Below are 13117 nucleotides of genomic sequence, written 5' to 3' on the forward strand. Positions count from 1 at the left end.
CTGGGGGCCCAGCTGCAGAGCAGGGCAGCAGGGACACCAAAGCCGGGCTGGGGCCGCAGGTGAGGGTCCTGCTGCCCGGCTATAAATATTGTCTGCCCATATCAGGCCGTGCTGGCCACACTGCCAGGGGCTGCTCTGGTTACAGCGCCCCCCGCACCCCATGCCTGCACCCAACCGCGCACCCCTCACACACTGCTGCAGGTGCACTTGTGCACCCACGCGTACACACAGCTGCGTGTGCAAGCACATAGCAACACCAGTGCTGCCACTACCTGGTGCTCATGCCCGGCACACAACATCTCCCTTGCGTGCTCACACCTGCACTGCGTCATCCACACCCCACACAGTGTCTCCCTTGCACATACACCTCCACAGCAGCTCCCTTGTGTGCACACACTGACACCCCCCATCCCTGCACAGTGGCTCCCTTGCACACATATCCCTTCACAGTGGCTCCTTTGCACACCCATCCATGGCAGCTGCTTTGCATGCTCACACTGACACCCCCGCACACAGCCCCACACAGCACCTCTCTTACACACACACATGGGCAGCAGCTCCTCTGCATGCCTGCCCACGGCTGCATCCTCGCATGTTCATGCTGACACCCTCACACGCACGCCCATGGACAGCACTGCTCCCTTGTACACCCATCCACGGCAGCTCCCTTGTGTGCTCACACCACCACCGCCACATGCGTGCACCCACACAGCAGCTCCCTTACATGCTCACACTGACACCCCCCCCCCCAGCAGCTCTCTTGCCTGCTCACATCAGCACAACCACACACAGCTGCTCCCTTGTACAACCATCCACAGTGGCTTCCTTGTGTGCTCACATCAGCACCACCACACGCACACCCCCACACAGGGGCTCCCTTGCACACACAGCCTTGCATCAGCTCCCTTGCATGCCCATCCATGGTGGCTCACACCGGCACTACCACACGCATGCCTCAGCATAGCAGCTCCTCTGCACCACCCTGGCAGCAGCTCTCTAGCACACCTGGCACACGGCAGCTCCCTTGCATGCTCACAGACAGCCCACACATCCCCATACAGAGCAGCTCCCTCGCACACCCACCCACACAGTGGCTCCCTTGTGTGCTCACACTGACACTTTACACACACTCCCTGCACAGTGGCTCCTTTGCATGCACAGCAGCTCCGTTACACACTCACACCCTTGCACAGGGGCTCCCTTGCACATGAACCCCCCACAGCAGCTCCTTTGCATAGGCACATCTTGCACAGAGGCTCCCTTGCATATACACCCCTGTGAAGCAGCTCCCTTGCACACGCACCCCTGCACAGCAGCTCCCTTGCACAGACACACCCACACACAGCGGCTTCCTTGCACTCCCGCCCCGCACAGAAGCTCTCTTGCACACTCACACCCACACACAGCAGCTCCTTTGCACAGGCACACCCTGCACAGCGGCTCTCAAGCACACCCCCGCTGCACAGCGGCTCCCTTGCACATGCACGCCTGCACGCGGGCTCCATTATACATGCACACTCCTGCACATGGGCTCCCTTGCACGCCCGCCCCACACAGGGACTCCCTTACACACGCACACCCCTGCAGTAGCTCCCTTGCAGCCCCCCCGACACACGCGATCCCTTACACACGCACACCGTCCCAGGCTCCTCCCCCTCCTCCCCCCCCCCGCAGCGCCCCCTGCCGGCCGGGGCGGGCGGTGCCGCGGGGCGGGCGGAGCGGCGGCCACGTGTGCGGAAGCGGCGGTGGCTGCCGCGATGGCGCTGAAGGCGGTGATCCTGATCGGGGGTCCGCAGAAGGGTGAGCGCCGCGGGGCCGCGGGGCGCCGCGCTCTGCCGGTGTCCCCCCTGACCCTTCCCGTGCTCCGCAGGGACCCGGTTCCGGCCGCTGTCGTTCGAGGTGCCCAAGCCGCTGTTCCCCGTGGCCGGGGTGCCGATGGTGCAGCACCACATCGAGGCCTGCGCCAAGGTACGGGACGGGAGGAACGGGGCACCGCGGGCTGGGCCGCTCCCCTCCCCGCTCTGCACCCCCTGTCTCCTCCCCCAGGTACCGGGCATGAAGGAGGTCCTGCTGATGGGCTTCTACCAGCCGCACGAGGCCCTCAGCCGCTTCCTGGCGTCAGCGCAGCAGGAGTTCAAGATCCCCATCAGGTCCGCAGGGGCGCTCCCCGCCGCGGGGTGCCCGTGGCAGCTCGGCTTTGTCCCTCGCCCGCCTCCTCCGGGTGCCCCGTCCCACGGGGGATGGGCACGGCTGGGGCCCTGCGTTAGTTTTGCCAGTGTCCCTCTCCTGGGGCCCTGCCTTGGCTGGGTCCTGCTGCAAAGATGCTTCTGCAGCACAGCTCCAAGCCCCCCCGCCTTCTTCTGGAGGCCAACGTCCCCATGAGCCCCAGCACTGCATGGCAGAATTGCGCCTGTCCAGCCCCTGCCAGCCCTTCCCTGCCCTGCTGACGGGTGGTGCACCATCAGACCCCTCCTTCCCTAAGCCCTCGCTTTTCCCTGCTTGGCTCGCAGGTATCTCCAGGAGTATGCAGCACTGGGCACGGGTGGTGGCATCTATCACTTCCGAGACCAGATCCTGTCAGGTGGTGCTGAGGCCTTCTTTGTCCTCAACGCAGACGTGTGCTCAGAGTTTCCCTTGCAGGAGATGCTGGAGTTCCGGCAGCAGCATGGGGACGCGCACAGCTTTGTCATTCTGGGTACCACAGTGAGTGGCAGTGCCAGGGAGCAGCAGTGCTCCACTGGGGGCTTGTCTAGAAGCCAGTGGCTCCTGCAGTGGATGGGTCTTTGGGTCTCATCAGCACTGCATCCACATGCCCACTGCTCCACTATTGCTAACACACCCTTGCTCCACAGGCCAACAGGACGCAAGCACTAAATTATGGCTGTATTGTGGCAAACGCAGACACACAGGAGGTACTGGAAGGCCCTGGGGAGCCAGGCACAGTGCAGGCAGTGGGTGCTGCGCTGCCTGCATGGGCACAGGTTCCCAGCGTGCCACAGAAGATGTGACACCAGGCATGGGGACTGTGCCCTGGGACTCGCATCTCTTCCCTCGCCTCCAGGTCCAGCACTACGTGGAGAAGCCCAGCACGTTTGTCAGTGAGATCATAAACTGTGGCATCTACCTGTTCACACCTGCCATCTTCCAGCACATTGGCGAAGTCTTCCAGAGGAACCAGCAGGAGTTAGTACTGTGAGTGCCCCTCTGCCCTGCGTCTTTCCCACCCTACTGCTTCCTGGGGCTGCAGCGGCACGCTCATCCTCCATTCTTTCTCTATCTTCTTTCCTCCTCTGCCATCACTCACTTGTTTCCTGGTCCTGTACCAGCTGCCCTTACCTTGGGTAAGTCTCCCTGTGTGTCTGCACTGGCTGCTTTCTGAGCTGGATCATCCCGAGTGGTAATGCATGCTTTCCTTCCTGCTCCAGGAAGGCCTATTTGCAAGGCTGCTTTTTCCTCTGCTCCCCTCCTTGGCCGCCTTGACACTCCGCCTTGCCTTTTCTCTTCTCGACCTCATCCTCATTCAACTCTTGACAACGGGCTGAGCGAGCCTTTCACCTGGGAATGCTCTGCTCCCCTCCTCAGCTCTTTCCACCAGCCAGCCTGTCACTTGACATCTCTGCCACCACCCAAGCAAAAATCCAGCTGGGCAGGGTTCTGGAGCAGAGGCAGGGTCTGTTGCTCATACTCCAACCTGGACTGGATGGGACTCTTGCACCATCAGCTTCTGGCTTAGAGCTTATTTCAGCTGGTAGAGCCGCTTCCCGGTGCTACTGTAGGGCTCTGCAGGCCTAGCCTGACAGCTGGGGCTGGCCCCACCTCTGCAGGGAAATGCGTGGGTAGGTAGGAGTCTAGGATCACCACAGCCTTCAAATTTGGGGGAGGGGGGGCAGCTGCTGGAGAGACTGGCTGAGGTTGTGACTCGAGTGGGTGGGTGTCTGATGGGCCTCTCTCTTGCAGAGAAGAAAGCTCCAATGGCTGGCAGCGCGCAGAAGTGATCCGGCTAGAGCAGGACGTTTTCACAGCGCTGGCTGGGAGTGGCAAACTCTATGTCTACAAAACAGATGGTTTCTGGAGCCAGATCAAATCGGCTGGGTAAGGGCTGGGGCTAGAGTTGGCACAGCAGGAGCATCGAGCAATCTGTACCGTGAGTGCCCAGGCAGAGCCCTGGGGATGGGAGGAGGAGCTGAATTCTTCCTACTGCTGGAGAGGCAATAACAACCTTCTGCTTTTCCTCCTCCAGCTCTGCTATCTATGCCAGCCGCCTTTACCTGAACCAGTACAGCAAGAGCCACCCAGAGAGGCTGGCCCAGAATAAACCTGGAGGCCCTATCATCCGAGGTACCTCTCTGAGGCCCCTCACCGCACTGGGGGCTGCCTGGGCAGGCAGTGAGACCTTTGGGCAGGACCTCCCCTGATCCAAGAGGCGGATGCTCCTGTGCTTCCTATGCTGACACAGCTGCCTTGTCTTGCAGGGAATGTGTACATCCACCCCACAGCCTCCATCGACAGCACAGCTGTGGTGAGCCCTGGCTTGGAGGACCTTGCAGCAGGGTTATGCTTAGGGGTGCTGAGGGGGCTGTTGTCCTCAACCTCATTATCTCCTTCTGTCCTCACAGCTGGGCCCCAACGTCTCCATTGGGGAGGGAGTGACGGTGGGAGCTGGTGTGCGTGTGCGTGAGTCCATTGTCCTGCATGGTGCCTCACTCCATGTAAGTAGGGTTTGCCCGAGGGTGTGGGTCTCAGCCCCTACCCCTTGCAGGGAGGCAGCAGCACCCTTCATCCCTGTCTCCTCCATTCCCCCTTCATCCACCCCAGGACCACACCTGTGTCCTCAATACCATCGTGGGCTGGGACAGCACCATCGGGCGCTGGGCCCGGGTTGAAGGAACACCCAGTGACCCTAACCCCAACGATCCCTATGCCAAGATTGACAGCGAGACCCTCTTCCGGGATGGGCGCCTCACGCCATCCATCACAATCCTAGGTACATCCCACCTGCACTAAGCCACCCTAGCCCCATACAGTGGGGCAGTCTCTCCCCTCCTCCTAACCCCCTCACGCTCTCCCTGCAGGCTGCAGTGTCACCATCCCCGCTGAGGTCGTCATTCTCAACTCCATTGTCCTTCCTCACAAGGAGCTGAGCCGCAGCTACAAAAACCAGATTATCCTGTGAGTTAGTGGCTTGCTGGGTTTGGGGGCCAGCTCCAGCCCCTCACTTCCTGCTGTGCCCCACAGCAAGAGCCTGTGCTGAGGCTTCACCTCCTGTGAGGTTCACAGTACCCCTAGAGTCATACGTGCAGGCCAGGTGCCCTGTGAGTGCCTGATTCCTGCTTCAGACAGACATTAAAGCTGGTGAGCATCAGCCTCATGTGCTGCTTCTCTTGCAGCCCAGGGGCTGGGTGAAGTCTTCAGAGACGGCATGTGCCCTGGCACCAGCCTGCGCAGGGAGCCCTGGGTTGAGACTGTTGAGGGAATACGTGCTGCTTTCAGTGTCTTAGGTCCAGCTTTGGGCATTTCTCCAAAGGACACTACCACCACTGTCTTACCACACCTCCTCACTCTGCATCAGTTTCTGTCTGCAGCACCCTAGAAAGTCTTGAGGCTGTGGAGCTTTGAATATGCCTGTCCTGCATAGACAGCTTACCCTGCAGGAGGCAATTTCAGTGTGATTGCAACAGCTTGAGCTAAGCTCCTGCCCACCACTGGGAAAATGCAGCTGCACCAGGCTGTCCAAAGGGCCCAGGCAGGGCAGGGCTGGGTTGGACACGCAAGCTGCTGGCCCTGGAGGGAGCTGCAAAAGCACCCCTTCCCCCAGCACCATCTCTGCTGCCAAGGGCTCAGTGTGAGCCAGGGGAGCTGCCAGCCCTACGGAGCCTGCTTCTGTCAGGCTGGAACCTGCACAGGCTACCTAGGCAAGGCTCAGGGTGACAGCAGCAGGCTCCTGCCACCGCGGTGGGCTGGCAGCCTCCTCTGCACTAGCTTGGGTGGAGCCTGGGGGGTTGGCTCTATGTCTCACCTCACACCAGCCATTTCCACAGGGTACCAGAGCAATCAACTTACATGTGTACAGGTGGCAGAGCGCTGATGCCTGTCTGTCTCTCAAAACCTCTGTTTTTATTGAAAGCAGCTCCCAGCTGATCCTGCTGCGCACTGTTTATGATAACCAACACTGCCTTTATCCACTTACTTCACTGTCTTCTCCCCTGGTTGCGGAACTCTGCACTCTGTAAAGTGCTCCATCACGCCTCTCGCCTTCAACAACGTGCTGCATTAGGCATTGTCCATCCATCTAGTACCACCCAGCTCGATGGATTTGCAGTAAATCCTTGCTCCCAGCCCTGTGCCTTCCCGTGCCAGTTCTCCTGTGGTCCTGGGCAGGGATTAGCTGTTCCCTGGCTTTAAGCACATTAAACTCCTTCAGTTTTGCCTCTGCCTTTGGATGTGCTAATTTCCTTGCTTGCTGGTGAACACCCATGCACTGGGGGAAACAGCCAGACTACTTGCTTTCTCCTGTATCCCACATCTAGCCTGGCTTTTAGTATGGACAAAGGTTTCTCAGCTGCTGAACGTGGTCCTGGGACAGTTCTCAGCCCTGTTGTGTAAGGTCCCTTTTCCCCCAAGTTCCCTTTGTGCCGAGTTATTTGGGGCACAAGCCCTGCCTGGGCCCTTGCTCCGTTACAGCCAGCTTCCCCCTCGTGGAGGGGAGGCGCTGTGCATCCCAGCCTTGCTTGGCAGCTCCAGCGCCGGGACTGGAGGGGAGGAAGGAGTTAAAGGGGCCTCCGCTAAGGTGCCAGGAAGTCTGGAAACGCTTTAAGGTTGTCCTGCCCCGAGCAGCAACAGCTTTTGAGGCCAGGGCCTCCTGAATCCTGGGCTGGAGGGCAGGGCGAGGAGGGGCTCTGCCTGCCCTCCCTGCACAGCAAATGGGGGTTTTCAGGGAGCACTGCCCACCCCGTGCTGTCAGTACAGCTCTTTGTAGCCCCAAACCGTGGTACCTGACAGCAGCAGGGAGGGACAGAGAGCTTGTTTTGCTACAAACATTTAATACAAACAGCCCCTAGGTACAGGCTGGGGCATTATCACCGCCACCACCACAGTAGGGCAGTGCCAGCTTTGCTCCCCAGTCAAGCACAGTAGGGTATGGAGCTCAGCACCACCAGCTCACAGGCAGCTGCCTGGTCCCACAGGCTTTGCTCCTCCTCCAGTGCCAGCTCTTCAGTGTCCCCAGGGAGCCGCTGCTGCAGGCTACAGCAGAGAAGGAAAGAAACGACCCACCTTCTTCGGGCCCATCCCCTGCCTGCGTAGGGAGAGATGAGTCAGGGGTGCAAAGCAGGCTCCCCTGTGCCCCCCACTCACCCCCGGCAGCACTCACGGGGGCTGGGTGGCTGTGCCCACACAGCTCCAAAGGTTGCTGGGGAGGCAGCAAGTGCCACCTGGGCTCAGCTGGCGCAGCTTTGCATCTGGGGAGGAGATGGGGCGGAAGAATGGCTCTGTAGGACAGAGGGAGAACAGTTATCACAATCCAGACCAGCCACAGGATGCTGTAGCAGCCACTAGGCAAGGGCAGGGAGGAGGCCAGGACTCCTGTGCCTCACCACGTTCATCTCCCAGGGCTGGTGGTGGCAGTGGGTTTTCCTGCTTCGTTCTCAGGAAGCCTCTCCAGAAGTCGGGTGGCAGTGAGAGCAGCTGAGCCACCACCTGGATAAGGAGAGATGGAGAATAGGGATGCCAGCAGCACCTGGGATGTAGCCCATGCCTCAGGGACCCCCTCACCTTGCACTGCCGTGGTGTGTCCTCCATAATGGCGAGTGGTGTAGGGTTGGCTGAGCCATGTCCCACCAGTGTGGGACCAAACACACGGGACAGGTTGAGGATGTCCATCTTGCACTCAGGGCTGTGTGACACCCTAACCAGGTGGGATGGACAGTGTGAGCACACTGCCCTGCCAAGGGTACCCTTGTCCTGAAGCTCACCTTCCTTGCTCCAGGGCACAGAGACTGGGTAAGGGGAAGAGCTCCAGGACATGGAGACAGACCCATGTGCCAGAGTGTCCCTCACCTGAGCAGGTGCAGCATAAGGAAGGCCAGGGTGTCCCGGTTGGCTGGGGGCAGCTTGCTCACCAAGTGGCACAGGGTGGTGCTGCAGGCAGCATCATCTGGGATGTCTGCAGTGGCAATGGGGAGAGGTGTTAGGGAAGAAGCAGCCCCTCAGCCCCCCACCTCAGGTCCCTTGCTCACCAGCGGCCTGCAGAAAGGCAGAGTGGAGGCTGAAGGTGACCAGTGGCTCCTTGAGCCCTCGCAGAAAGTCCTTGAGCACCCCACATACCACATGGATGTTATCCACACTGCCAAGGGCAGGCAGCGCACCCCCTGCCTGCAGCAGCCTCCGTTTCCACTCCCGCACCAGTGGTTCCGTGCCCGGCACCCGGTACAGCCCTGTCTGGGATGCAGGGAGAGCAGCTTGGGGACTACAGCATCACTACCCCTTGGGGACTACAGCATCACTGCCCCCACCTCCCTGGCCCCTACCTCTGTCAAGCCTCGCCTCTCCACCTCGGTCACACACTGCAACACCAGCACAGGCACAAGGGGTGGCACGGTGGGGGCAAAGTCAGCCAGCACACCCTGAGGAGGACAACATGGACCTGCTCTGCACCTGCCACACAGCCTGCAGCCAGGGCGGGCTGATAGCCCAGCAGCCTCACGGGAACAGGGAGCAGCACCCAAACGTCATTGTGTCCCCTCCTCACCTCACGAGGCCAGGCATGGTGGTGAGGCCGAGGTACACAGGGGCTGGGGCACTGGTCCTGGCACTTGGGGTGTAGCAGCAGCTGGCACTGGCGGCACTTGATGGCAGCCTTCCCAAAGCGGATACGGGAGCCGCAGATACCACAAGGCTCAGGGCGGATCACCTGGAGAGGGGGAACAGAGTTGGGGCTTCCCCATCTTGCAGGTAACCAATACCACTCCCTCATTCCACCCAAGACAGCCCCGATCACCTCCATCCATCCCCTGTGCAGGTAGAGGCGGGATGGGGAGGGTGGAGGAGAGCTTTGCCCCACCAGACACATTCCCTCTGCCCTGCTTTCTTCTCCAATAGCAACCAAGAGGTGGGAGAGAGGCTGGGGCACATACTGTTTTGGAGGTGAACTCATGCTGGAGCTTTGGGAGAGTTTGTGGAGGAGAGGGGAAGTGGGCTGGCACTGGCTGCCCCTCTGAGCCGCCCACGGTGTGGCTCTCCTGTCCAGGTGCATGGCAGCTTGGATCCTCACCTGTGCCCCACGCAGTGGTCAGCTCTGCAGAGAGAGGAGGCAGTAGAGCAGGCTCTGCAAGGCAAACCATCCCAGCTCCTGGCTGGGCTGTGAGGAGGCTTCCTACCTCCAGGCAGCCTCTGCAGCATCCCAGCTGCCCTAGGACAGTGGCATTTGGCATGTTCAGAGACCCCAGTACCCCTGTGGTGGGGACAAGCATCCCTCAGCAGATGACCTCCCTCTTGCATGACAGCAGCATGCTGAGACTGTTCCCACACCACCCATGAGCCCTCCTCCCCAGACCTTCCTGTGACCTGCACGTGTGGAGATACGGTGTCCCTGGCGAGAGCAGCGTCGTGGCAACAAAGCAGTGGGCAGGAGGCTGCCAGCAGGGCCTGTGATCTCTTCAGGAGTGGGCACGGGGGGGACACTCGCCTGCTGAGATGGGGGCAGTGAGAACATGCCTGGCTGCAGCCTCTCAGTGCTCCAATGTCTCCCCACGAGCTCTGCACAGCCTGCTCCTCATCCCCGCAGTCTTGCACAGCCCACGATGCTCTCACCATGGGTATAGGAGTGTACAGGCTGTAGGGCACTGGTCCAGCACAGCCAGGGTAAACCTGGTAGATACAGGCTGCAGGGCACAGGAACCTGGAGCAGACAGCTGAGCACTCCTAAACCCCACAGCACCCCCAGGCCTGAAGGTTTCAGTGTCTCCTTCAGGCAACACCCTGCCCAGGGCACACTGGAGTCACTACTCACAGTGTTTTGAGGTGCCACAGAAGACCGGTGCCGCTTCGCCACCACCACAGGGCCGATCTGAGGGGCCAGGGACACACGCTAGGGAGAAAGCAGATAGGGTGAAGGATAAGCAGGGGCCCCCTTCCTGACTCTGCCCCTCCACCCCAGAGCAATCAAGCCAAGTGGTTTCACCCTGCCCCCCAGCACTGCCAGGCATTGTGGGGATCCATGGGTTCCCAGGCCCCTCAGCTGGGTCAGAACCAGCCCTGGGGCTGGGGAGTCCAAATCAGGCCTGCAATGCAGAGGTGTGAGCGGAGCAGAGTGTGGGATGCATGCACGTGGGGATCAATTATTGAGGAGACCCAGCTGGGCCACAGTGGAGGGTAATGGAGTTTCTATTGATTGCAGTAGGTTTACTGAGAGATGACGCTTCCAGCCCAGCCTCAATAAATTAACTCCCACCACCACCACTAGGCTCCTTGCAGCCTCCCATGCTGGGATGGAGAAGTATCTGGGTGCCTGAGCCCTGTGTGGTCCTGGGCTGCTGACCTGTATGAGCAGAGGATCCCACAGGCACAGGGCAGGAGAACAGAGAAGGCCTGGGGGATCCTCACCCATGCAAGAGCACAGACCCCAACTCAGAACGAGCCCCTAGGGCTGCTGCCTCCCAGCATTTCCCCTCATACCTGCCTCTCCTGGGCTTTGCGCTTCAGGGTCTGCGCCACCGTTACATCAACATCCTGAAAAGCAGTGGGGAGGCTGGGGCTGGCAGGGCTGCAGCAGGCCAGCGGCACCCCCAGCATCAGTGCTCTGGCTCTGACAGCAGCCCACCCCCAACCATGGCCATTCAAAGGGGCTGCAGGAGTGGGACAAAATCACATCCTCACTGCTGGGGAGAAGCCAAATCACGGGACTTGTAGTTGGTCACTCCTTACCACATCATCATCAGTGCGGTCATAGCTGATGTCCGAGTGGGACAGGAGGGACTGGCACGATTCGTCCACTGCAGATGACCTGTGGAGTGAGCTGAGGGTCAGCCCAGCCCTGGCACAGCCCTTCCCGGCCAGCATCTTCTTGTCCAGCCACTGCTGGGAGCCCAGAACTGACACCTCTGCAGAGCCCAAGTGCCCCCGTGCCAAGCCAAACCCTCGAGCACAGCAGAAGTGAGGGGCAGAGGAGCACAGCTGAGCCTGGGGCTGTCTGGGGCTGGGACCGACAGATGTGCTCACCTCCTGCCTGCTGCCAGGGCTGCCCCAAGGCGCTGGCTGACCAGGGCATTGAGGATGGAGCACTGCTCCCTGGTCAGGATGCCGCTGCCCCATGGCTCCTGCATCAGGGACTCTAAGACAAGCTGATGTTTGCGCTCCTGCAAGCGAAACAGGGCAGCGGTGAACTGTCTGGGGTCCCCGCATCCAGCCCCACGAGGCACCCCTGCAGTCAGCCCCCAGACCTGCATCTCCAGTTCAGCCTCCAGACGGTGCCGCTTCTTTATCTCCACCTCGACCTGTTTGCGGGCGTGCTTGAGCTTCACCTCCAGCGCCGCCTGCCCAGCCTCGGCGCGGGCCAGGCGCTCGCGGGCCCGCTGCCCGTCCTGCTCCAGGCGGCAGCACCTCTGGCGCATAGTCTCGAAGCACCGAACGATCTGGATGTAGTCTGGGGGCAACACAAGCGGGTGGCCGGCAGGGATGGATGCCCGGCTCCGGAGCAGAGACGGAGGCGTCGGAGCGCCCCGTGCCGAGGGGCTGCTCGCACTCACCTTCCTCCACGCTGCCGCTGAGCTCCAGCAGCTCGGACACCCGCTTCAGCTGGGCCAGGAGCCGCCCGCAGCGCTGCCGCAGCATCCTGCCGGCCCGCAGCCCCCTCGGGGAAAGGCAGCGCGACCCCCGCCTCCCACGGGCGCTCCCGGAGCCCCCGCGCTGCGCCATGCGCCCGGGGCCGGGGGCGTCCCGGCCGCTCTATGTGGGCTGGGGGCCGGGGTGGAGCCCGGCGCGGCCCCGCCTCCGCCTCCCACCGCCCCGGCGCGGGGCAGCGCTCCCGCGGGATGCCCCGGGATGCCGCGGGATGCGGGGGGGCAGTGCCGGCTACAGGGAGGGGGCCCGGGGCGGGACGAGGGGGGCGGGCGGGGGTCCCCTTGGAAGGGGGTGCCCCGGCGCCGGGGGGACCCGCTAGGAGCACTGAGAGGGTGCCCGGGGGATGCGGGCGCTGCGGGGGGCGGGAGGGGCTGCCGGCACCTCTACCTCAGCCGCCCTTCGCCCCCCAGCAGCGAGGCTGGCAGCCGGGGGGGACGCGGTCCTTGTCCGGTGTCCCCAGCACGGTGCCTCGCGTGCAGAGCGGCGGGCGGGGACCCCCCGGCACCGGTGCTCCTGGCCGGACCCGTGTCCTGCAGATGGAGCCACCTCCTTGCCTCAAAACCCCGGCGCCGATGGGAGATGAAACTCCCGGGTCCCCACCTCTGGGACCCTCCCGGCCGCAGCCCCCGGGCTCTGGGGGCCCCGCGTTCCCGAGGGGGCTCCGGGCGGGTTTGCAGGGGCGGCGAACGGCTCCCTCCTCCCCTCGGTGCCTGTCCCGGCCTGCCGCGAATGCCGGGAATAGCAGCGGGGCTGGCGGCACGGCTGGGCGTGCAAGCCCTGCATACACACACACACACACTGTGGCAACTAATGATAGGACCCGAGGGAACGGCAGGAAGATGTGCCAGGGGTGGAGTAGGCTGGGTGTTAGGAAAAGGTTCTTCACCCACAGCATGCTGGAGCACTGGAAGAGCTCCCCAGGGAAGCAGTCACGGCATTGAGCCTGACAATATTCATAAACATTTGGACAATGCCCTCAGACACATGGTGTGAATGTTGGGTTGTCCTATTCAGGGACAAAAGCTGGACTCAATGATTCTTGTGGGCCCCTTCCAACTCTATACATTCTATGATTCCTTCACACCTCCCTGCCTGCCTCTGACCTAGTGAAGGGGTGTTGCACTCCGTGAGCATGCAGCAGCGTGTCCTCCCCAGCACCTCAGTGTGTCTTCAGGGTGGCTGCAAATTAAGCAGGTTCCTATCCCTGCCATGGTCCCACACACAGACTGGGCAGTGACAAGTGAGGCGCATGGGGAAGCACCCCACATCCCAGGGATGTGCC

General features: G+C 61.7%; 2 protein-coding genes across 7 annotated transcripts; one reads left to right on the top strand and one right to left on the bottom strand.

The window, feature by feature from the left end:
- The first annotated feature begins 1691 nt into the window (after positions 1–1691).
- On the top strand, positions 1692–6278 carry GMPPA (GDP-mannose pyrophosphorylase A). The gene is made up of 12 exons (XM_054070522.1): positions 1692–1800; positions 1871–1968; positions 2047–2150; positions 2511–2703; positions 2853–2912; positions 3062–3192; positions 3958–4092; positions 4241–4338; positions 4473–4519; positions 4617–4709; positions 4816–4984; positions 5073–6278. Exons 1-12 carry the CDS (start codon positions 1758–1760, stop codon positions 5171–5173), a joined length of 1272 nt encoding a protein of 423 aa, XP_053926497.1. The 5' UTR covers positions 1692–1757; the 3' UTR covers positions 5174–6278.
- Positions 6279–6536: 258 nt separating this feature from the next.
- LOC104054603 (rac GTPase-activating protein 1) lies at positions 6537–12060 on the bottom strand. Of its 6 annotated transcripts, none has more exons than XM_054070517.1 (17): positions 11742–12060; positions 11436–11638; positions 11215–11351; positions 10921–10999; positions 10672–10725; positions 10007–10084; positions 9808–9918; positions 9562–9682; positions 9132–9406; positions 8747–8908; positions 8526–8621; positions 8235–8436; positions 8056–8161; positions 7771–7903; positions 7593–7695; positions 7370–7487; positions 6537–7294 (listed from the first exon to the last, which is right to left on the bottom strand). In XM_054070517.1, exons 1-17 carry the CDS (start codon positions 11908–11910, stop codon positions 7243–7245), a joined length of 2199 nt encoding a protein of 732 aa, XP_053926492.1. In that variant the 5' UTR covers positions 11911–12060; the 3' UTR covers positions 6537–7242. The 6 variants fall into 6 exon arrangements, with proteins under 6 accessions (XP_053926492.1, XP_053926490.1, XP_053926496.1 ...); XM_054070515.1 differs by having other exon boundaries at positions 9132–9448; XM_054070521.1 differs by lacking the exon at positions 9808–9918 and having other exon boundaries at positions 9132–9292.
- Positions 12061–13117: the final 1057 nt, after the last annotated feature.

The sequence above is a fragment of the Cuculus canorus genome, chromosome 6 (genome assembly GCF_017976375.1).
Source record: "Cuculus canorus isolate bCucCan1 chromosome 6, bCucCan1.pri, whole genome shotgun sequence".
Lineage (NCBI taxonomy): Eukaryota > Metazoa > Chordata > Aves > Cuculiformes > Cuculidae > Cuculus > Cuculus canorus.